The sequence below is a fragment of the Myiozetetes cayanensis genome, unplaced genomic scaffold (assembly GCF_022539395.1).
Source record: "Myiozetetes cayanensis isolate MyiCay16 unplaced genomic scaffold, myiCay2020 scf6-25, whole genome shotgun sequence".
Lineage (NCBI taxonomy): Eukaryota > Metazoa > Chordata > Aves > Passeriformes > Tyrannidae > Myiozetetes > Myiozetetes cayanensis.
In genome coordinates this window covers 48,853,982-48,878,759 of record NW_026087853.1, presented here as the reverse complement: position 1 = coordinate 48,878,759, position 24,778 = coordinate 48,853,982, and the positions used below count along the sequence as shown (strand labels likewise).

Here is a 24,778-nt window from a genome sequence, read left to right as displayed (position 1 = left end):
CACATACTTTATAAATATTTTGAGTTTTATCTGTTTTGTTTCATATGCATTGCCTATACTTCATGCACGCTTGTGGCCTTTAACTTACAATTTACTAGACCGCTCCATTTATACTCTTCAAGAATTTCAGCAAGGTGGATTTTTGTTTTACCTGTGCCTCTTTTTGGCTGTGGTGCTCTGTGTCTACTGAATTCATTGCCCAGGCTGCTCATCCAGAATCTTTCAAAGTGGATTTTGAGGTTCAGTTATCTCATATTGATTTTCTAAATACACATACCTGGCAGATGCTGAATTAAGTGTTTGCCTTACTTTAACTTTTCTTTTCTGTTTTCTTTCATCTGAAAAGTACAGTGGCTTCCTCACAACTGAATCTCAGTCTGCTTTGAAAGGGAACCATCACCTTGCAAATATTCTTAGTCCTACCTATAGAGTTTATAAACCTCTTTTGTTAAGAAACAATGCTCCAATAAAATCTGTAGCATAGCCTAGGCCACCCAAGGTTCTATTCCAAATCAGGCATTAAAAGGACTGGAAAAGATCCAGGGAAGAGTAACAAGCATGATCAAAGGTATGGAAAAGCTTCCATAAAAGGAACCAATAGGTAAGCTGGCACTCTTTAGGCTGGTGTATGATCACTCTTGGAGGGTTATACTATGGAAATGGTAATTAAGAATAAATTGTTTACATCTTTTCCAATACAAAAACTAAATGAGTAATTGAATGAGATAAATGGATGACAGGTTCAGAGAGGAGATGGTTTACACGTGTTATCTATGCAACTACATGCCATGCTTATCATGTTATAGGTAGTCTGTTACAGAAACTCTATTTTCTATTTCTATCCAACCTGCTGCTCAAGTTAAACTATTTCCACTTCCCATTCATTGTATTAAAGCTCATGTGGTGATCTAGCTGTGTTTGTATGTTGACAGGTACATCGATATGGCTTGGTAAGGATGAAATAACAAGCATCAATGTTCAGATGTTCAATGTTCAGAGAACGCTATGTCTGATGTCAGAGTCAATCTACTTATGGAAAAAAGAGGTCAAAATCAGTTGATCTTGTCCATGCACGACAGAAGAAATTAATTGACAGTAGGGTGATGGTTGTCTGCCAGCTAAAAGAACTGAGGGCCTGCATAAGATACAATAACTTACTATTGTTATCCATACATAAAATGAGCTGTGTCACTAATGGATACAGACTCAACGGATGGCTCTAGTTCAGGATTTCCAACAGCACTGTTGATTTGCCCTTGTAGCCTGGCCTGGCCTGAGACTTCTGGGCAAATCTGTTAACTTGGCAAAACAACTTTTGGTTTACAAAAGTTATCCAGTTAAGTACTCAGAAATACTCAGTCTTGGCATCTACATCAGGAGTATGACTTGAAAACCTAGTATTTGTTAGTTATTATCATTCTCTGGGATTAAATCCTGTTGAAATTAACAAACCTAGGCACAGCATTTATGCAATACTCTGTAATTAAAGTCATCCAAAGTACTGGAACTTTGGCCTCTTTAAAAGCAACAGTGAATAAATAACTCTTTCACTCGTTAGCTCTGTAAGTCCTTGCAAGCCAACAGCTTGTGTAGAAGTATAGAAATTACCTTACCAGTTCCAGCAAATCAGTCTGGGTCTGGGTTTTTCGTGTGTTTATGTGCTTGTAAAGGCATAACCCAGGCAAAGCTAACTAGACTAGTGGATCTGACAGTAGGGCTGATGTTGAATCTCATGTGCTCAATATGGCAGCAACAATAGCTCCTGCTGTCTCATCTGGGAATGATCAGATGTTAGTAATTTTTAAAATTAATGTAAAAATTACATTTAAATAAAGTAACAGGTATTTGCTGAGCATAATCAATTTAGGCTCCTTGTGCTGAAGAAGTGATTAAGAAAAAACAGTTTCAGGGAATTCTTGTAATTCTTGAACCTTCGACATATAAAACAATAGATGGATAAGTGGATATTTATTTTTATCTCCAGCTATTTCCTCATCCCCAACAAAAGAAAGAAAGAATATCTCTGCGCATCTTGTATGCCTCTTCTAGTTTTTTTTGTTTCATTATAACAGTGCTTTCATTTTCCTAGCAGTTGGATAAGGGTGAATAAAGGGTGTCAACAATGCTTAATATTGAATAGGTATCTTGGTTCATGAAGCCTAGCCATGATGATGATGATGATGATGAAACATTATGTGTATTTATTGCCGTAGTAAAGGGCAGCTTAATCCAAGCAAAAGCAATGTTTCACTGTCAAGTACCAGATCATGTAGTCAGGAAAACTGGCACTGACACAGTAATTACTGCTTGTCCCTCTTCCCCCTCCCCCTAAAGAGAGGTTTGTTGCTGGTGGACATAAGTACTTTTGACAGAATTACTTGCATGACCAGCTAAAGCCCTTGCACAGAAATTCGCCTTGTAGCAGGTATACTTTTGATTTGACTGCACATTTCTTGAATGTTACGTCTTTTTCTTTGACATACCTAAGCTAATTTTAGGCAGTCTTTGACCAGCAAGTTTCATGTTCCAGGAGGTGAATTATGTTACTAATGGAGCACTGGAGTTTGCTCAAACTTTTTATACATTATCCAGAGACTGTGGAGTTCACAGGCTGAACTGGCCAGATTGTCTCAAGAGCCTGACTTTGCTGTCAGGTGCTGGATCATCATCATTACTTCTTTTAGCTGGATTTTTATATTCACACCATATAAGTATTTCATCTTATCAGTTTCTGACTGAATTTCCAACCATATTTGATGGAGGGGAAGAAGACAGAAGTCAAGAACTCAGAGTGCTCAGTGTTCATCAAACTATGTGTGAATTAGATCCATATAAGACAATAAAGTAAGTCTAGGAGAGACTGGCTTAATAAAGCCCCAGCCTCAGCAACAATTTTTTCACTAATGTCTGTCAACCTGAAATACAGATATAACATGGATTATAAAATATGATTCCTGCAAATAAATTTTGGAGGGGATCTTGACTTACTGAAACATAAAATCCACTGGCATTACTGCACGAAGATCTGATTCAGTGTCAGTGATTGCCTTTAGAAGTTTGTCAATAAATTCAGCAAAGACATGATCTGAATAGGAATGTCAATATTAGTTATGTGAGACTTGGACATCCCAAACAGGTGTTCCCACCTGTTATTGATAATACCTCCAGATGCTACAAACCTCTTACTGTTTACAGTACAACTTAGGTTTGGCACACAAGTCTAACTGAGGAAATACGTTTGCATAATAATAAAAATTAAAGATGTATTTAAATCTTTGAGTTTTAGTGTTCCTTGAGAGCAGAATGTCATGTGGAAGGGGGTATTACAGGCATCTGTGTAGGAATGTAAAAAAATTCTAATCAGTACAGTATGATGACATAATTTATATTAATTTTTATGACTTGGTCTCATTTCAGATGAAGTGGCTATCTGTCCTGCCCCAGCAGTGTCTTTTGCTGATGACATGTCTCCTAATGGCCTTGGAAGCTGTACCTATAGACATAGATAAGACAAAAGTCAAAGGAGAAGGTCATGTAGAAGGAGAGAAGGTAGAAAATCCAGTAAGTGTGAAGAAGTTTATCTGCCAAGTGTTTTTCCTAATTGTCAGTAATCTGGGGGTAGGAAACTCCCTTTCTGAAATTTACATGTTCTTTACTGGAGTTACTTGCAGGAAGGAAACTGATGTTAGCCAGGATTGTCACAGGGTCTGCCATCTATTACAGGGAGGTTCTGCTTAAATTTGTTCTTTCATTTTTCAATTTGCTGCTAAAGGTGAGGTGGCATGTGCAAGGGATTCCCCAGCTTACAGTAGGAAGAACTTACTGTTCCACAGAGACTTTTTTCAAAGGGCTGGGTGGTGGCCTAAGATATTCTGCTTGCTGATTCCAATTCCATGTTTCAAATATAACACTAATGAATGGATTGCACTGTTTTATAAAAGCCACGCTATATTAATATGACAGATGTTTGTGTATTACATGGATTCCTAAACAATTTTCTTCTCTTATCAGTTGCTGAAACAAATGAATCATAAGTTGCTATAGGGCAACTTGGGATGCAAATGGGAAAAAACAAAGATATGTAAGACAGCATAGTACCTGTGTTGCTGAGATTGAATACAATTATTGAACTGACACTCTAAACAGGGCTAAATGTTTGGCTGTATACTCTTTTCTTCATTTCACTTTTTTTTTTTTTTTTTTTTTTTTAAGGATACAGGGCTTTATTATGATGAATATCTCAGGCAAGTGATAGATGTCTTGGAAACTGATAAACATTTCAGGGAGAAACTCCAGACTGCTGACATAGAGGAAATAAAGGTAGGTTTGAAAAAAGAGCTAAATTAACGTTAATTAAATCCATCATCATGAGCCATATATGTTGTATTCTTTCTTCCTTTTTTTCCCCATACTCCTCTCAATTTATGTGAACTTAAATTTAATTTTTATTTAATTAGGTATTTTAGTAGATCTTTGTCTGTAGTCAAGGGACAGCAGAATTTCTGTTCATTAAAGAATATTTCATAGCATAAGAAGCCCCAGCAAAAACATACACTTGAATGCATAGTTTCTACCTGCTGCCTATCTCCCAAAAAAACTAGTTTCAGACTTTCTGCAGGTAGGTGAATCTTCATGTACATCAAAACAGCTGCAAATGCAGCTTTCATGTGTAGTTGCCTGCTGAGTGAATTTGGAACACTGTTTTGAACACAGAGGTATGTTTGCTTTCTCAGTCTAAGATAGTAAGTCACAAATGTATATGATGACGTGGAAAAGAATTACAAGACAGATTTTAATATCTGGAGATATTGAGGAGTTGTGCTAGACTATGTCCAAAGCCTCGGCCACGTTGTTGTCTTTTACTCTTTAGTTCCTGGCTCTAGGTCGTGGCTGTTCTGCATTCCCCTTTCATGAGCTAGAAATTCAGCAAGGGGTGGGTAGGAAACAGTCTAAAGTGACAGACTTAAAGAGGAGATCCTGCCTTTTGTGTTTCCTTTAATCCCTCATGTTGGCCTTGGCAGCTTTCAGCTTCTTTTTCTTCTGTGCTCCATCTAGTGTAACCCGTGAATATTGCTGTTCATTTCAAGGGTCTTGCAATACACATCAGTGGCTGTTGCTGTCCTTGTACTTTCCCTCAAGTCTTACAGCCCTCATCAAGGGAATGAAGAGCACAGTACTCTGTGTGTTTCTCACAGTTCTTTTCAGTTAAGTTGAGAACATTTGATCAAGAAACTTGTCACAAACATTATTAGGCATTGCTCCTTCAAGGTTATGGTTTTGCTCTTTGGATCAAAGATAGAAATTGGAGCAAGATAGAAATTCTCTTTTCAGAAAACTTTTAGGATTCCTTTCTGTTTCCATAACTATAGGCATAAAAATTTTGAATCTGCTCTTTGGAAAAATGTTGAGATTCTTACAGTGAGTGCTACAGTATTGCCAAAGACTGCCACTAGTCTGCTGTCTTACAGCTCATGTCTAATCCTAAAAACTACTTTCTTCTAGTTTTTATACATAAATTTTGTTTTTCAACAGAGTGGAAAGCTAAGCAGAGAGCTTGATTTAGTAAGCCACCACGTGAGAACACGGCTGGATGAACTAAAAAGACAAGAGGTGGCAAGATTAAGAATGTTAATTAAAGCTAAAATGGATTCTGTTCAAGGTAAGAATACAAAATTTACCGAGGTGAGTTGTGGGGCAGTTGTGTTGGAGAAATGCCAAAGTCTATTAGTTGTGCTTTGTTTGATGTCAACAATAATAACTAAGCTGAAAGTGTCCTTTCTGAGCTGGCCTAGGGCCAGTAAAGACCTGTCTTTATAGGAAACTGGGGATAAGAGAAGAGCTATCTGTGTTTTATAAATACCTAAACTTCTTCCTGTCAGTGGATTTTTCACTGACAGAAACAAGTTCAGTTATTTATAAATAAATACATTAGATATTTATAAATAATTTTTTTAGATGCTTCCAGTTGTTTTTCAACTTCTGTTTTGTAATGCATCAATTCATAATTACTCACTGAGAACAGTAACGTAGTAGGACTGTGTTTAAGAACATATGACACAGCATTTCATGTCTTTACAAGGTAGAAAATTAATTTTTGGACAGTCAGTTAACATGAAAGTTTTCCTCTTTGTCTTCTTTTAACCCCGTTTCCACTAGTTAGTTATTGTACAGATTTAAAACAAACATTAAACATTTATATTTAGAGGATTGTTTTTCTTATTTTGGGGTCAGTTTTAAGATCCTGAATAAGGAAAAATGTTTGGAGTGAAAAATTTCTCCGTAGCATTTGCTCATTTGCTTAATTTCTAGTGAAATTTTACGAACTCAGGCAATTTCTTTTAGTGAATAAAGTGTACAAGTTTCTAATTATTCTGGTCACTTCACGTTTGTGTGGGCAAAGGTGCTATCCCTTTTTATTTCTATTACTGAAGAACTTTTAAAGTATGCATTTAGAACTAATTCTGTAAATTTCTTATTAATGGTTTCTTTTTGAAGAAATTTAGTTGCTCATAAACAAAGATCCTAATGATGGACTCCATGATCTTGTTTCTGAAACAGTGTTTTCACAAAGAAACTCTTCTAAAAAGGGCTCATTATTTTATTATTCTAGTATTAAAAATCTTAGCAAGTCATGGGGAAGGATCCCATGGAATTGAATGCATGGTGCTCCTGTTGCAGACAAGCAGTCCAGTGACATCATGGTGACATTCACAGTGAGCCAGGTGACAGCAGCTAATGGTTGTGTACATAGTAATTTTGTGTATTTTGAAGTTTGATGGACTGATTACTTTAAGCCCTCTCTACGTCGTAAATCAATAGTAACTAACAGAGTGTGCTTTAGAAAAATATATTCCCCTGGCAGCTCAGATCTGTTACCAAATAAGTGTGAGATCTTACATTTGGGAACAGATTATTGCAGTTCAGAATATTCAGGTGACTACTAAGACGTGAAAACATTTTGTAAAGTTTATAGTCAGCTTTTCCCATGAGGACTTCACATCATATACAACAAGTATGGCCGGATTACCTACAAAGAACAGCTGCATCTACATGCCTAGGCAACATCTTAGAATAGGTACAAAGAGCATTCTGTAATAACAGCAGGCAGAACAGTTTGATTTCCTTTTATTTGTTCTGGTAATCTTTGCCCCAGAACACCACTTAATAGCTTAGTCTTCTGTCTGATCTAAAAAAAGAATAAAAAGCATACCAATTCCCCTGGTTTTTCCCTCTCAGATGGATCAGATTTATAAAAAGAAATCCCAAACAAATCTGAGATTATATTCTGCATATATTCAGTTCTTCATCCGTATGCATTTTTAAATATTTTCACCAAGATCCTACTGGACTGATCAGTACAGGACAGAAGAATGCTAGGGGTTGGGTCTCAGATAATACAGTAATGTGGCAAGTAAATATTGTCAAAAAGAATGAACCTTTTCCCCTAAGTATAAGAAGTGGAGGAAAATTGGTTTGGGGGCTGGGTTTTTTTGTTGTTTGTTTTTCTTAAGTCTAGTATTACACTTGTGAAAATGTTTCAAAACCAGGCAAAGGCACATATATCTCAACAGAAATCATGATCTCACCAAGGAGGAATGATGGCTGAAATCTGCCCTGGCCAGTGTTTGCTGTTTCGTGATAATACAAACACAGCATTCCGTGTAAAACAGACGGTTTCAAAATGGTGTTTTTTCAATTATTTTTTTAAACAAATAAAATATTCTTTGCTAAGCCATCTAGTAAAAGCTTGTCACAATTGTTGTACTTAACGTATCAAAGTGTGTGCTTCTTAAGAGAGCATTACTATCTAGCATTAGCATTCAGAAGCCATGGTAACAGCTAGAAAAGCCTGTGGCTAGGAAAGCCTAGAAATGTGTTCAGTTGTGGGTGCTTTTGTTATGATGCTGTTGGGTGTCACCCCTGTTATAAGGAAGAGAAGTAGCTTGCAGCTTTTAGACAGAAGACCCGACTTTCCACTGTCTTGCACTTCTCTTTTTCCACAAATGAAATCTGAATATCTGCTTCTCTGATGTGATATACTTTTATACCGTATTGTACATAAAACTTTGACCAGATCTAAGTAATTTGTAAAATGTACAGGACGGTAGAAGAGTTGGATTTTTCCTGGTTTGGGAAAATATTCAAGTTCTTAGCTTTGATACATCATGACTTCAACAATCTCATTTATATAAAAGACAATAAATATTTTTCTTAGTTTATGTAGCTCAAATTGATTGTACTTTTCCTTGCTGAACCACAGGCCTTACTTTGTGCATGTGAAATTACTGTGTGTGATGCAACACTGACACATTAGAGGGGCTGCAGTGCAAATTGCCATTAAGTTTGCCAACTTCCTTCAGGAAAAACAACTTTAGAAATTTTGCTATAGTTTCCTCCAACAGTGAAAAAATTATCCAGGCCTCAGGGAGCCTGAGGTACTTACAAGGCACAAGCTCCCATATGAAAGACTTTAACTTCTTGATCTTGCTGGATTTCAAACTTATTTTCATGTTTTGCATGTGTACCTTATTCTTTCAGACACTGGCATAGACCATCAGGCTCTCCTTAAGCAGTTTGAGCACCTGAACCATCAGAATCCTGACACCTTCGAACCTAAAGACTTAGATATGCTGATCAAAGCAGTGAGTGCCAGATATGAACTACTATGGGGGATTTTGGGTATTATTTACTATGCTTTTTTCCTCTGGTAAAGGCAAGTCCTTTCCCATATATCACTCTTTATAAATGACAGGCAGTTTTTGTTTTCAGAGAAAAATGAGTTGTCTCCATGCACACTGGAAAACTGTTGTCAGTTGTGCATTGTGCTAAGGAACCCATAAACCTTGGGATGTCATCTTATCAGGACTTGCATTCATATGCCAGTACAAGCAACTTTGGGAAAAAAATACACCTTTCTGGAAGTCTTTAAATTAAATACAGTTTAGATAGGGGTATGTTTTTTCCAAGTGTATTTTCTGATTTCTATTCTTAGATGATACAGTAGTCTCACAGAATTACATAAGTAATCAACCCTAACCTAGCCATATGAATTTTGGGTTCTATTATATATGTATGTCAAGCTGCAAAACCACAGCAGAGTAGAATTTAAGATACCAGTATTAGAAATTGCTTACACTGGGCATGGCATTCAGTGTCTCTTTAGCAGATTCAGTATCAGTCACAGGTGTGGGGCTTTTTTCAGTCCCTGTTTATTAAGGGGATGCAGTTAAGCGCTGCACGGCTTTTTTTCAACTGCTAGAGAAAAATACACTTCCCAAGGGGAAAAACACTGCATGCCCAACATGAGAATTTGACAGATTTTATATTTTCAAAATAAATTGAAAGGTAATCTATATTTCTAGCTTCCTTTAATTTTTATGTATTTTTTTACCCTTGGAAAATTTTATCTCCATTTTCTGTAAAATTATTTTAATAGAGATATTATAATTTTTCTTGCCATTTCTGAGCACCACTTCTGGGAAAATTCTGGTTGGCTAGGAGATGCATATCTTCAACAGGGCAGTTCTTTCTTTTATTATGTATTTTATTGGTTTGTCTCTTCATTTCTCAGCCAAGATATTGACAGAGTGTAATGGGCATTTTAAGGGGTCTTAGGTTTGCAATTGCTTTTTTTTAAAGATACTGTGACTCTGAAAACTAAGATGTAAATCATGGAGAAACAATATGAGGTGTAAACATGAACTTGGAAAAGCACTACCAAAAAACCATTTGGCCTGTGTGAAAAAAACATATTTTTAAACTCTATAGAATATTTGTTAGAAATTGTCCCTTCACTTTCACCCTGTCTCTCCATATAATTGTTTTATATTTTATTTAATCTGCATAAAGATACTGCAAACTAATCCCCACTATTAGTGAAGGCACTTTTTTTCATTAAACTCTAAGATAAACTACAAATGTTCTCATTCTGAAGTAATCAAGGAGTTAATGGTACTATTAGAGTGGGACTTATTTAGCTTGAGTTAATTTATTACTAACAGATGAGAAAGGACACCTTGCTGCCTTCATACAGTACTGTGCAATTGCAAAAATTGTCTAGCAGTTGAACCCTTGCAATTTACTTTCTGTGAAAGTAACAGAGGGGAGATGTTTCTGCATCACTGTCATGTGAAAGGACCCCTCCCAACTAGTCCACCCCGTATTTAAAAGGAGAATGGCAGAATGGCCAGCATCGCCCACGGAGCTGAACAATACAGTGTTTAATGTCAGAGGTGGTACACAGTCATATGACATAATCATATGTCTGCATGTATCTGTATTTTTAGGCTACAAGTGACCTGGAAAACTATGATAAGACTCGCCATGAGGAGTTTAAGAAATATGAGATGATGAAAGAACACGAGAGGAGAGAGTATTTAAAAACACTGGATGAAGAAAAGAGGAAGCGAGAAGAATCCAAATTTGAGGAGATGAAGAAAAAACATGGAGATCACCCTAAAGTTCACCATCCTGTAAGGCCACAGCCTGTTTTTATCTGAGTGGAAGCCTTCCTTTCCAGAGAGAAAAAGCTAACACAGAGAAGGATGTGTATCTTGTTTGTTCTCAGCATTTGCCTCTTCTCACTGACATGGGAGCAGAGCGTGAGCACAGTGCTGAGAGCATTACAAACCCCACTATAAAAATATTTATAAACCCCCATTGTTTCTGTACCAGGTGTGCTATTTTCTGACAGAATTCTTATTTACAAAGATGCTGAAACTCATGAGGAATAAGCCAGAACAGTATTCAAAACTTGTAGGGATGCCTTCATGGTGTGCCTGGCCTGCAAGGAACTGCATCACAGGACCATTTGCTCTGTAAAAGGCAAATTAATATAACTTCCTTCAGCTATTGTTTCGAGATGAGTCTGTTTAGCTATGACTGATTATTACAGGTGCTTCTTTCCACAGAATATGCATTTCTTTGGCACTCTCTCTTTCCCTGGACCTTTCTGTCTGATGAATGTATTAGACCTGACCAAAAGGGGATTAAAGAAAATTCTATTGATTCCATTTGCCATGTGATTAACCAGCAAACAAAGTCTTTCAGAGAAACTATAGTGCAAAGGTAATGCAGAAAAATTACACTAAATTGTCTTTTGAATAGTTTTTTTTTAACCAATCTATAGGGAAGCAAAGATCAACTGAAAGAGGTGTGGGAAGAAGCAGATGGACTAGATCCTAATGAATTTGACCCCAAAACATTTTTCAAATTGCACGGTAAGAGGTTTAGTTTTAATTTAATGAACAAGTGAAGTTACTTTCTTTTACATTCTGCTGAGGACAAGTTTGTCATATGCCAGGATGAAGTCTTATACCTCAAGCAACTTGGATGAGTGTGAATAGTTCAGAGGAGAAAATACTTGTTATTGTTTGTAAGTTTCCTGCAAAGTTTTAAATGGAGCTTAAAATTTGAAAACAGGGTTCTGTTTAACTACTCCTAAAATCCTACAGCCAAATACCAGGAGTGATTACTCAGGGAAGCATAGGTACTTGGAGGGCTGTCCATATCTATAACTTTGTTTGCACACTACATGCTAGGAATAAATCCTCAGAGGTGTGTCTGTGGTGGGGGAAAACCTGCTTTCTCATCATCTCTGCAGATAAGTACCAGACACCCCTAATCTTTGGAATGGCCACAGAAGTGCCAAGCCTCTTCAGAAGAGGCTTATAAAGATTCCCTTGGTAAAACAAACACCAAAATGCCCCCTAATCCTGCTGCTGTGTTTCTGGAGCAATGTGCAGCTAGAAACAATAAGTAGTAGAAGTAGCAGACAGGAGGATGCATCACAGTGAACATTTTCCTTTAAATGTGATTATATCGTCTTGTAACCTCAAATTCTGATATTGTTAAATGCTTCATCATAAAGTACCCCTAAGTAGATCCTGTCTGGCACGAGGTTGCAAAGGGTTGAACTATATATTTGACTGACTAATCCCAAAGATGATGATTTAGATAAAGAAAAGTGTTGTAGCTTGAGTCTGAACTTTTATCTTGGTTTATAAAATTTATAAATATGTATTATATTTATTAAATCTTATTTCTTCTTTATAGAAAGAGATTTTGAAAGAATTTTCTGAAAATTCTTGTTAGCTTGTTTGTGCAAATCCTACCAAAACACAAGTAGCTGAAACAACCTTTTGCCTTAGAGCTTAGTATTTAATAAAACTTAGAAGCCATTAAACAAAAATATTGCATAATACCATCCATTTGAAGTAGACATTCTCTTTCAATTTCAGAGGTTGTATAACAATATTCAGAATACAGTGCAGGATAAAAGATGGATCATTAGTTATCAAGTATTGTCCTCTCAGCATTTGTCATGAAAAGTCATTTTACAGTTATCTCAAGTGCTGCATATTTATATAGATGTTCACATAATTCTTTAGGGTTTTTAGAGAGTCATACTGTCAGTTAACAAAGTTTTTCTGCAAAATTTTGGTGCTCTGGAGTCTAATTACAAATTTAGTTGTTAAATTGCAACAACTTGTTCTCAGTAATATTTTTTGGCAGTTGCACTCTGCACAATCCTGTGGTGACCTATTTCACTTTGCTAATCTAAGAAGTAGGGCTATTGCTCCAGACTTGTCCAACCAACCAAAAATGGCAGTGCACTTCAGCCAATGCCTGATAAAAATTCAAAGACAAAATCAACCTTTGTAACCAGTTGCTTGTTAAATGAGGTTTTTAATCCACATGGGATGTGTGTGTTGATCCTTTTTTAACTCATGAAGGTCTATTACATGTGTGATTTTCTGTACCCACTCAACTTGCATTTTTAACACTTGTTTTTGTAGATGTCAATAATGATGGTTTCCTGGATGAGCAAGAATTAGAAGCCCTATTTACTAAAGAGGTAAAAAAAAAAATCAGAAGCTTAACTTCTTTTAGTAAATGGTTACAGGGATGTCTGTATTTTTTCCAAGTGTATTTGGTGACTCTGGACTACAAAATAGTGTATTTATGCTGAGTTTGGTGCATCCTTAATAGTTCTACAAAAATGCAGAACCTATCAGCAGGCAAAATAAAGTAGTTGAAGAATAGGAGTCAGCCATCAGAGATCTAGTGCCCATGTATTTCTTTGTCACAGGCTTGTTTGAGATTTCATAACTAATCTGCAGGATAGGTATTACCTGTATAAATTGCAATGCAGAGAGCTGCACTCCTGCTCTGCCTAGATGCAGCCTGGTAGAGGTTTTGAGGTTCTGAAGACGTGTAGCTGTGCTCGTTCAGTGTTCATCAACGAGTCTTATGGGGAAAAGGGTCACACTTGTGTGACTTGGCCCAGGGACAGCACGCTGTGGAAGTGACTACAGAAATTTTGTGTATTTTGTGTCTGGCTAGTTTACAGCACATGTTGTCATGAAAAGCAAATATCAGTGTGTCTTTGCCACCCAGAGGGATAGTGATGGCAATTCCAAAGATAGGAATTGCAGAATCAATAGGTAAATGAAGGGCATTCGTCTTCATTTTTTCAGTAGGTTATGTTTTGGTATAGCAGAAAAGAAAAGACAAATTTGCAATCAAAGGTCCAGTACTATGGCTGTCAACATCTAGTCTAGTATTTTTTTCTGATTTAATGAGTCAGAGAGGAAATGTGCTATACAGTATATATAAGCTTATAAATTCAAGCTAGAGTAATTTTTTTAAAAACATGATTTGCAAATACAAATTTCTAACAATACTTTGCCATAATCCCCCTCAATACAGGGCAGTCTTTTTTGACAGATGTCTCACTGTTTTGTAGGTTTTTCACTTTAAAAACAAATAGTCTGGGGCCTTAAAATTACCTGCAGCTACGCAAGAGAAGCTCAATGCCTGAGAAAGCTAAGCAGAAGCAAATAAACATGAGTTCTCCTCTTGCACAATGCCTTTCTGGAGAAGTGGACCATTAAATTTAGCACTCAGTTTGTCTTTGTGATATCCTAAATGCTTACAGGGTCAACTGAATGCTCTGGTAAAAAAGCTCCTTGCTTCCATTCCAGAAACCACATGGAACCTCTGCCTGCTTTGAATCAAATGTAGGATCAGACTGTGCACACCGAGGTCAACTTTACTGTAACATCCACAGCACTGAATTGCAACAGACCACATGAATTAACTGAAAACTTCATTCTTAGGAAAGAAAGGACCACTTGTTGCTTAAATACTGTGCTGAAAGAGGAAAATTGCACACACACACACACACAGACTATTGCAAAAATGGTGAACTTATGTTTTTAGCAGTCTCACGTTGCTTTTCCAGATATTCTCTGTTGTTTGAATGAGCAGCCCTTTCTTCAAACTAACATTTACTAATTCTGAATTTTAGCTAGAAAAAGTTTATGATCCCAAGAATGAAGAGGATGACATGGTTGAAATGGAAGAAGAAAGGCTGAGAATGAGAGAACATGTAATGAATGAGGTGGGGACTGATATTCATTAGAGCTGGTTTCCTTCTGTGTTCCAGAAATACCGTTCTACCATGAAGTGTTGTCCAAGTGCAGCAGAAAGGGATGACCTGTCACACTGCATGCTGTTTGTGCTGGGATGCACATAAAGTAACAATTCTCAAGCCCTGTCCTTGTATTCTGCTGTAAATGCCTGCTGACTAGTTTTTGTTTAAGAAGTTCCAGGGAAGGAATTGTGGAGTAGCCTCTGTCTCTTGCAGATACTGAGATGCAATAGAAATTCCCTCTAAACTGTGTGTCAAACAGGGAAGAACTCCATAAATGTTCCTTGGTACTTGGAAAATGGTTAAGATTCTGGTGGATAGAGCAACGGCTTCTTTCATATAGCTCACCTTTGTCCCTTCAGAGGATAGCTGAGAGCTCAAGACAGTGAATACCTTTACCAGGTCTGATGGGTTTTCACCTCAGGAGACAGAGGAAAGGGAAGGGGATATTTTGAACCACCCTGTTTTCCACTCATAATTTTTCTGTATGCAACCATATTTCTTAAGCTTGAGGAACAGAGCAAGCCCGGTCTTCTATTAGTCATAAAGGAAAGCGTTTCCTCCCTTCCCCTTAAAGGATTCTGACACAATTCAGGACCTCCCCATCCAACAGTGGATATAATTTTGTGAGTCAGAGTAATTACCAGAAACCTACAAAACATTTTTATCAAAAAAGTCATACATTCCACTGTTAGTGTTGGGGCTGTGAACACAAATGTTTCCAATAAAGCCAATGATTTTTTAAGTAAAACATGAAGATTTACTTTTTTTATTCTGTTTTTGTTAAGCTATATAAGCTTGTGAGTTTTCAGATGATGTTGTGGGTGATCCCTTGAAAATGGGACAGTTTAACAATTAAAATGGTTATATTTGAGGATATTTGCTTGATAAAATCAAACATTAGCTCCACCAAAGCCACCCATTAGGTTAAGTTTAATTTTTTGCTTCAAATAGGTTGACGTGAACAAGGACCGACTAGTGACTTTGGAAGAGTTCCTCCGAGCTACAGAGAAAAAAGAATTTTTGGAGCCAGACAGCTGGGAGGTAATGAGAATGTGTTCCAAGTACAACATAGAGTAGCATTACCAGCCCTCTACCAGGAAACCAAATGGCATGTCTGTGACCTTTGCTTTTTTTTCAGTTCTGTGTTGGTATGTGTGTCGTTAAGCGCCTTAGCTAAATGTAACCTACAAATGTAGCAGCCTAATGTGATGCAGATGTGAGCTTTATGGCCCTCACACACACGGAAAAGGTCTGGCGCCACCCTGGGGATTCTAGAAGAGCTTTTCACACATGCTTTTCAAATGGAAAGTGGACAATTTGTTTATAAATCACTTTAAAGGGAAGATAAGGGCTCAGCTGGAAGCAAGAGGGTAGTTTTCTCCTACTTCTAAATCTGTAGTAGAGTTTTGCAGACAAAATAGTTGAGAAATTACTATTTTGCTGTTTGCTGCGAGTGTACTAACCCTTTACAGTGTCTTGTCTGGGTATCTTGTTCTGAGGGTTTTCAGATAAGAATTTCGTTGGGCAGATAATAAAAAATGTACTTGTGTTCCTGGCTAATTATTCACACTTGTATGTATTTTCTTGCAGACACTAGATCAACAGCAGCTCTTCACCGAGGATGAACTGAAGGAATTTGAAAATCATATTTCCCAGCAGGAAGATGAACTTAAGAAGAAGGCAGAAGAACTTCAGAAACAGAAGGAAGAGCTACAGAGGCAGCATGACCAGCTTCAGGCTCAGAAACTAGAGCTTCAGCAGGTACATGTATGGGAACAGAATACTTTTTTTCCCCTTTTCTGTATCCTTATATGTGTAACAGCTCGTGACAGTTCCCAGCTCTGGAGAATTCTTTACCTTGATTTCTTGTATGAGTCCCAGCTGAATTCTAAACTAATGGCACCACAGCAAAACGTAGTCTAATATTCAGAGTTACAGCAAACAACATAAGCATCTCAACTCAGCCATATACTCACTAACCAAGGCTTTACATAATGACTCTAAATTTTGTTCTAGTTGTATTCATTTATGTCACATCAGAGAAAGTTGACGAATTTAAGTTTTTCAACTGTCGTATTTTATTTTTCACCAGGTTGTAAAACAGATGGAACAAAAGAAACTACAGCAGGGAAGTCCTCCTGCAGGACCAGGTGGAGAACTGAAATTCCAACCCCGTATGTGTCTTTCTGATAGATGCACAAACTTTAAAATAAGATTTGCAATGTAAAAGTCATTACAACTATATTTTCTGTTGGAACTATTAACCTAATGCAGTTTTAATGACCTCTGTAGAGAGGTTCACTAAACAGTCTTTAAGAGGAAAGTAGATAACTCTTCTAAAGTATTCCTGAAATCTCAGTGCTTTTAAATCCATAGTAAAGAAACAGAGTTTTAACACAAAGCATCAAATGGGCAGAGAAGGAGGATTATCCTAGACCTGTCAGTCTAAAAATATTGAGATCTAGGGTATCTAGGATTTCTGAGCATCCAAAGAAGAACAGGGACATACAAATGACCAGGTCTGTCTTATGTTCTGTGGCTGCATCGCAGTCTCAGACTGCAGAACAAATCAAAGCATTTTAGTATTCTCAGTGGTCAATTTACCAGCAATTGGATGCAACATGACAGGACGACTTAGTCTTAGACAGTATGAAAGACCAATTGCTTCAACACCCTCAGAAGAAGGTAGTGGCATAATAAATCATTGCATTTGCTCAGTGGTGGCAACAAAACAGCCAGATATATATTAGCACTTCTTATCTGTAACAGATTGCCCAAATTTCCTTTGTGCTTTAAAGGAGCTCTCTTGATATTCATCTCAAAGACAGGCTTCAGATCTATCCAGGCATCCTTTTGAATACTAGAAGCTCTTAACTATCCCTGCAGGGTCAGCAGTGGGATTTCAAACTCCAAGTGCTCTATTCAGTGATGACAGCTTTGTTGGTACCCTGAAATTCTACCCATTGAGTTCCATGAAGGGAAATGATGAAATTTCAGAACCACTTTTTGTCTTTCGTTTGCTTTGAATCAGCCTGTGGGTAATTTCATTTTACGATCCTTAGTTCTGAGAGGCTAAATTCCCCTCACCAGATGATATATTCTTTTGATACTGGCAGTATTGTAGCAGATACTGTTCTTAACACATATATTATTTTATGTAAAATCTTTCTGCAAAGTCATTTAATCAGATGTCATAAGAATTCATTATATTAGCCAGAAATGGTCACTACTCATTCACTGAGTCAAGGAGATCCAAGTAGATAATATTTTAAATCCATAGGTCACTGGAGTTACTAGGGATACTTGAAGGAAAAAAGAATCCCAAAAATGCAGCTGCAAGTTTGTCAGACTATGAAAATTAGTATTATTCAAGCATAGGCAAAGGCAGAACATTGTAAGTATTGATGCAGCAAGGAGTAACATATAGGAGCAAGTTCTTAAGTATGTCTTTTTCAAGCTTCCCATGTCGGGATTAAAGGTCCCATGAAACCACAGTATATTTCAGAAAAAACAATCTTAAAAGAATCAATGTGTTACTGTTTCAAAATATTTCACAGAAAGCAGAAACAACTAGTAATCTAACAGGAAACACTGAATAATAATGCAGTCTATTGGGTAATCTCAATCTCATACTCTGTTACTCACATAGAAAATTCTTAATTCCATTTGTAAATCAAAAAATAGAAGGTTTTGTTGATTGTTCCTATGATAGGAACCTTCCTTCAGTGGCTTTTCGCATCTGGGGCCAATTTAATTGAGAAGTTACAAATGGTTCTATTCTTGTTTTACAGCTGGGGAGCACAAAGTTGGAGATGCAGCAAAACATCCGGCAGGAGGTGATCAGCCTTTACCACCAGGACATGTCCAAGAACCAGCTGTTAGAACTGATCAAGTTCACGCTTAACCACTTGTGCCTCAACTTTATAGCATCTTTATTATTTGGGGTGGGAAAAGGGTGGGAGGGGCTTGGGGGTGGGGTGGGCAGGGCAGGAAATCACAGTGAAACAAGAACTCTCCGCTCTCTTCCTCAGACTGTAAAATCATGGGAATGTTAGAGATAAAGTATCAATCAGGTTTGATATATAAATTAATTTTCTCTCCAGTGCATCAGTGAGAAACACAAGGGGATCATCTAGAAGCTGTAATAGAGGAGGAAATGAGGAAAACCATTAATATTAAAGATTTTTATGGCCAGGGGACTGAGCTGTTGAACTCTGCTCTTACAAAGAGGGAAGAGATGTCTGCCATTCTGTGTTTAGGCGTGAATCAGAATCTTCTCAGAGAGGAAACAGGGAACAGGCCTGAATGTCAGGTTAGGTCTAGTTTTATGTAGAAACTTTCCAGAATGCTGAAAAGCAAAAGATAGGGAAACAAAGACCATAGATAAAAGGCCTGCTTTTCCCAGCACTACCAAACCCTTTCTTCTTTGAGACCAAATAAAAATCAAACCTCTTAATCACAGAAAATTTGCACTTTCTAAAATTTAAACACGGCAAAGAATTATGTGGAACAGTGAATATTTTTCATGTTTACAGAAGCCTAAGAATTTCACTGTAAGCCTTCAAAAGGAATACTGTACTTCTAGTGCATTGATCTGAACCGTCCTCCTTGTTGAGACTTAATTCTGTGTAGCAGTTGAAAGCTCAACTGGCTCTTGGGACAATACTTTTGTCCCTGCTTCTTTCATCACATGCCAGCTGATCTCAAAATTTTGCATGTTAATAAATAAGCTTTTTATGTTGATGGAAATATTGTGCAAAACAGAACAAGACTCATTGTCTTTTTCTGTACAGATTATCCTACCTCCTACAATAAAACCAGATTTTTCAAAGTGCACCATGTGCTTCAGAAAGCTCTTCTCAGACATGAATCTGGGACTCAGTAAGGGTCTCACTGTTAACTCTCCTGAGTTTTTCAGCAGTTGGTCTAAGTTCATGAAGTGTCCTAAACCAGGGGTGCTACTTGATTGTACTATTTTGGTATTGAACCAGGATAGGTCCCTAGTATTGCAAGCCAAGATTTTACAAGACTAAGTCGATTTTCCTGTCAGTTTTACTATAATGCTGAAAATTTGTGTGACTGTCCTTGCTTTTCATTAGTTTCAAACTGAAAGTATCCTAAAGTGTAAACCCTGTTTGGATTTCTTTGTTTGCTTGGGTTTTTGTGTGTTTTTTTTTTTAAACATGGGTTGTTCTGATTGTACAATGCTGGCTTTATGGATATACACACACATCAGCTAGCATCCTTTACATTTCCTTCCTGTTCTGTGGCTAACTGCTGACAGTGGCATTAAAAGATGTATTTTGGGTTTTGAGCAAAGAAACAGAAGCGTGCCTCTGTTATAGAAAGATGTTCTTTTCAGAATAAGACTTGAATATTTTAGGCAAACTCAAAAAAGACAGAAGGCAATTGCTAACATTTTGTGTTGACATTTGGGAAGTTTCTCACTCTGAAGAACTGTGATTGATGGAAGCTAGGCACATTCCTTCCATGTTCAAGGCTTCTTTCATCAGACTCGGGCATATTCTTGTGCTCCACACAATATAACAGAACTCAGTGCCAGAACAGATTATGGTTCCTTATCTGTTTCATCTTGTTAGTTGTCATGACACATTTCCTTCATTTATACCACTCAAACAGTTGGACTTCTTTACCTTTTCTTCCGTTCCTTATGCAAGTAGTTGACATTTTTAGTTTCCAAAACCACTGTCTCCTCTGTTTGTCACTTCCACGCAGCTCTAACAACAGTTTGATTTTGTCTTTGTCAGGAGACTAAAATACCTTTCAACAGCCTCATGTGTTTGCAAAGAGGCCCAGACATAGTTATGGCTACATAAAGTTTCTCCGTGCACAGCCCTGGCTTTGAGATTGTAGCCTGATAATGAGTAACAGGGTGAGGAGGGAAACCAAGAAGGAATTATTCAAATGTCACAGAAAAGGTGAGGGGAAATTTTTATTGTGTTCTCCCTATCCCACATGAGAGTTTGCAGAAGACAAGTGATACAGCCACAGATGTTTGTAGAGAATCAAGGAGTGAAACCTTTGGTGTGAAGGCTTTTTTTGCCATTCAAATCATTCCTTCAGGCTGGATCTGCCTCCTAACAAATGCCAATTATGTGATCACGATATGCTTTGTAATGTAATGCTCAAGCTTCAGTTTTGGTGCAGCCTCTTACGTTTTGATTTTAAGATCCTGACTCTGCAGTTGGAGATTGGCCCCCTTATCCCATGTACTTTGAAACAGCCAGAGTTTTATAAAGAGTTGTTGTAACTCGGGTGCTGAATTTGCAATGTAGAAGGCTATAATCACAGATAAATAAGGGACTGGAATATCACTGGCACAAGTGCTTTCACCTGTATTGTGCTTTTCATTTAGGAGGTGATTACAAGAAAACTGTATCTAACTTTATTACAGACACCAGTATCACCACAAAGATGCAGAGATTTGGTTTTGTACTTGGCTGGGATTTCAGTAGGAGGATGAAGGGGTAAAATTTCATCAATCTTGTACAAATTCATATCTCCAGTGCAATATATGTATTAAAAAAAAAAAAAGCCCCACTGTACTTTGTATAGATTAGTTTTTAACTGGATTAAACTGAAATTCAGCACAGTGACAGATGTTTAGTGTTTTATTTTTAGCGGGCGGGCAAGAGGCGGATTTACATCTATACAGCTTTGTATTCACGGAAGCATAGAATGGCCTGGGATAGAAGAGACCCTAAAGATCATCTAGTTCCAATGTCCCTGCCACACAGGGACACCATTCAATAGACCAGGTTTCTCAGAGCTTCATCCAGCCTGGCCTTGAACAGTTCCAGGAACGGGGCATCCACAGCTTCCCTGGGCAACCTGTTCCAGTGCCTCACACCCTCAGAGTAAACAATTTCTTCTTAATATGTAGTCTAAACCTGCCCTTTTTCAGTTTGAAGCCATTCCCCCTTGTCCTGTCCCTACCTGCCCTTGTAAAAAGTCTCTCTCCATCTTTCTCATAGGCTCCCTTCAAGTACTGAAGGCCACAATAAGATCACCCCAAAGCCTTCTCTGCTGCTTAGGTGTCCTTTCTCTTTGCTTTTCACTTCTTGCTTTCTGGAAAGATGTGAATTTATAAAAAGACATCTTCCCTGGCACCACCTGCCTCACTGCAATAGCTCTTCACTGATTTGGTACTTGAATGCTCAGTTTTCTATATTCATAAAAATACAAACCCAACTAATTAAAATGCTACTGCAGCAGCATTACAAACTCTTTTAACACCACATGCTTCTTTGACTTGTTCAAATCCAAAAGGGAAATCCTAGAGAAGGTGAAGCACTCATGTGCTTAGTAATGCATTTTTCTAGAGGTTGCATTCTTTGCTTAGAGATTTTGCATTCGTAGCCAGTTGTTGGCCACTTCAGGATATCAGAGTGGCTGGGGCAAGGTATCTGGTGAGACCCACAGGTCATGATGCCATACCCAGACACGTTAGACTTTTCCATCTTGTATTTTGATTAGAAAAAATATGTGGAGTGGCATTTTGCAAACAAGCAAAGCTCTGAACTATGGCTTGTCCCCTGATAATTTATGCACAAGTAGGTAGCAGATGCCAAGAGCTGTCCCTGAGGTTGGCCCCAGCAGTACTTTCTTGTTTACATCCTAAATATCTGTTACTGAAATCAAGAGAGAGTTGTGAAATTAGGGTCCCATCTAAAAAACCCAGCACTACTGACTATAGTTTAGTTACATTTCTAAAAATGAGGTGTTTTTATTTTTACATAATGAGAAATAGGGAACTAGCTTGAGTCCTATTATTTACCCATCCACAGACAGCAAATATCAAAACCATGTACAGTCACTGTAATGTTACCTAATACCATAAAAGCTACACTTGCCAGATACACTTTGTATCCAATAGTAACAGTTTTTATAATTATACTATCAAATACTACGCTGAATAACAGCCCACATACTTGCTTGTGTGGTGAATTACAATATCAGTGAGGGAAAGTAATTTTTTCAGGGATATCCAACTTTCTGAACCTGGTATGTCTTTCAGTGACACAGGCAGAGATAGAGCAGCACTACAAAGTTGATCTCTTCCTTCTTTGCCCCTTTTCTATGAATTCAGGAAGCCGCTGGTCTGAATGACTGCACAGTGACTGCTGCTCAGTCTCCATGCAAGCAATTTGTATCTACTCAAACGTGTTCTGGCTTTGACATGCAATAGCTCACAGCTGGTACCTCCTAAGAAACTCCCTACAGAGCCATTTCTGTGTTAAAGAAGGTGATGGTACATACAGTGTACAGAGCTTCCCCTCTAACATCTCATTTCACACCCTCTCATTACCATTGCTGTTAATAATACATTGAAGACTTCCATTTTTGTGCTCCCTGTCAGGGACAGTGGAGAAAGTGGGATGAAGTGCAGGCAGCCCTCTAACTCCACACTGCTCATACCAAAGCTACTCCTGTTCACAAGTTCAGGGCCCACCTAGGAGGAGAGGATGAGTTATTCAGCCATGGAGCAGAGTCCTCTGCAAAGTTCTATGTATGGAAATTTCCAGTCACAGAAAGACACTACAGATTTCAGCAGCCATGAGTGAAGTTCCTGAGCCCATGTCAACTCTACAGGCTGTGCAGGCCTTGCCAGTGTATTTAATACCATAGAGAAGTGATACAACATCTGTTAAAACACACAAGGATTTCTCAGCTAACAAGCACATAGAGTTGCATACCATTCCTTCACTAGAGGGAGTCTAAGACAAGGATTACTGAGCACTTCCAAACTTAATTAAGCAGCAGAGTGGTGTCACAATAAAATAGGATGTTGAAAATGATCTCTCAAAAGCCGAACAACAGCTGCTATGTTTCAAAATGGCTTTTATTTTTATTTTACAAAAATTAATTTCTTACATTATGATGTTTCCTTTTGAAAGAGACCTTGAGAGTGCAAATAGGCACTAAGCTAACGATGCTGTTCCTGAACACAGACACCTCTGTACCATCCAAGGACAGTGTGCCACAACTGGATAGCAACAACATGAGAATTACTTGGTGTTTAAAAACCCAAGGTGCTGACCAAGAAAAGCTACTGTTTACATTTGTAGCTGGAAACTGTAGTCCTAGAGTAGGATCCTATGGGATAGTGAAATAAAAAAGACAATGCTGTACCATTCCTGCCAAACAAATACAGCTGGAGGAAACAGGATTATAGAGGTGCCAGCTCATTGTCGCTCTGAGGCTGCTCAAGGAACAGCTTCTTTGGAGGTAGACGACAAGTTGGTTCATATTAGTGTTCCCCCTCCCTCACGGGATTTCTAAAGCTGAAAGTTGCGTGTATTAGAGCCAGCTTAGGGATGCTGGTTCACTCAGTCTCAAGCTCCTAGGGAAGCACGATCACCAATGAACAGCCAAGCAAACTGATAAAGATAATTCTGGTAAATGCTGAACTGAGATAAAGGAATAGGGAGTTGTCATCCAAGCATGCCTTATGTTTTTGTGCAGAGTTTCCATGTATCTCTAGTTTAATTGTGTTCAACGTCATGCTGCTTGCTACACATAAAGCCACAGCTCAATTTCAACTACAAAAGTTATATTTGTTAGTCTAAATAACCTCTTTCTATGCATTTTATTTTTAACAAAGAAAAAGAAAAATTATGTGCTGTAAGTGCTCACTTGTCTTCACTGAGTATTATAAAAATAAATCAGAGAAACTACTCATAGTTTAAATAACTTATCTGTATTTTAAATTTCTACAGCGTTTTCAGAAAGAAAAAAGCCAGTCATCTATCCTGATGAGTAGATTTAGTCCAGTCTACAGGCAATGATAGTATCACCATAATAGTCTTTATTAATTTATCTATTAATTATTTACAGGTCCCCAGTTGTGTTTCAGTTGGCTCAGTCTTTGTATTAACAGCTGCTTGTTTTTCGGTTGGGCTGATTGCTTTCCTGTACGTTAAGCACTATCAACCACATCACTGGTTTCCAATGTCTAAATTTCAATTCTGATTGTATTACAGTTTCTACATTAAAAACTGTTCTTGCAAATGACTTTATTCTAAGGCTAGTAGGAGGGATCAGTGACTCCAGCCAGCACTGGAATACTCCTTTTAGCGCTACTGTGATCTTTAGGCCCAGCTCCCAAAAGCAACACTCACATGCTTTTGCTCCCATTTGCTTAAAAGCAAAGTTTTCCTTTGGTCCTTTGGCAGCTGCAGGCAGGCTGGAGATTGCTAAGCCATCTGTGCCGTTACGTGGCACTGCAGACCTGGGCCCTGCCGGCTTATGCATGTTTCATCACAGCTCATCTTTCAGTCTAGACATGTCCTCAATGTTTCAGATGTCCCTTGGGCTTCT

At 37.9% G+C, this 24,778-nt stretch overlaps 1 protein-coding gene across 2 annotated transcripts in view; it reads left to right on the top strand.

Moving 5' to 3' along the window:
* The window catches only part of NUCB2 (nucleobindin 2), a 29,377-nt gene extending 8,323 nt beyond the window's left edge, over nt 1-21,054 (top strand). Inside the window, exons 2-13 of one of the 2 annotated variants that reach the window (XM_050336369.1) lie at nt 3,418-3,561; nt 4,213-4,320; nt 5,533-5,659; nt 8,539-8,642; nt 10,287-10,472; nt 11,129-11,219; nt 12,798-12,856; nt 14,312-14,404; nt 15,389-15,478; nt 16,028-16,198; nt 16,530-16,611; nt 18,229-21,054. In XM_050336369.1, the coding sequence (XP_050192326.1) occupies nt 3,418-3,561; nt 4,213-4,320; nt 5,533-5,659; nt 8,539-8,642; nt 10,287-10,472; nt 11,129-11,219; nt 12,798-12,856; nt 14,312-14,404; nt 15,389-15,478; nt 16,028-16,198; nt 16,530-16,611; nt 18,229-18,341 (1,368 nt within the window). In that variant the 3' untranslated portion in view covers nt 18,342-21,054. Of the gene's footprint in view, nt 1-3,417; nt 3,562-4,212; nt 4,321-5,532; nt 5,660-8,538; nt 8,643-10,286; nt 10,473-11,128; nt 11,220-12,797; nt 12,857-14,311; nt 14,405-15,388; nt 15,479-16,027; nt 16,205-16,529; nt 16,612-18,228 lie in introns of both variants that reach the window. The other variant, XM_050336368.1, reaches the window with a different exon arrangement.
* The last annotated feature ends 3,724 nt before the right edge of the window (nt 21,055-24,778 follow it).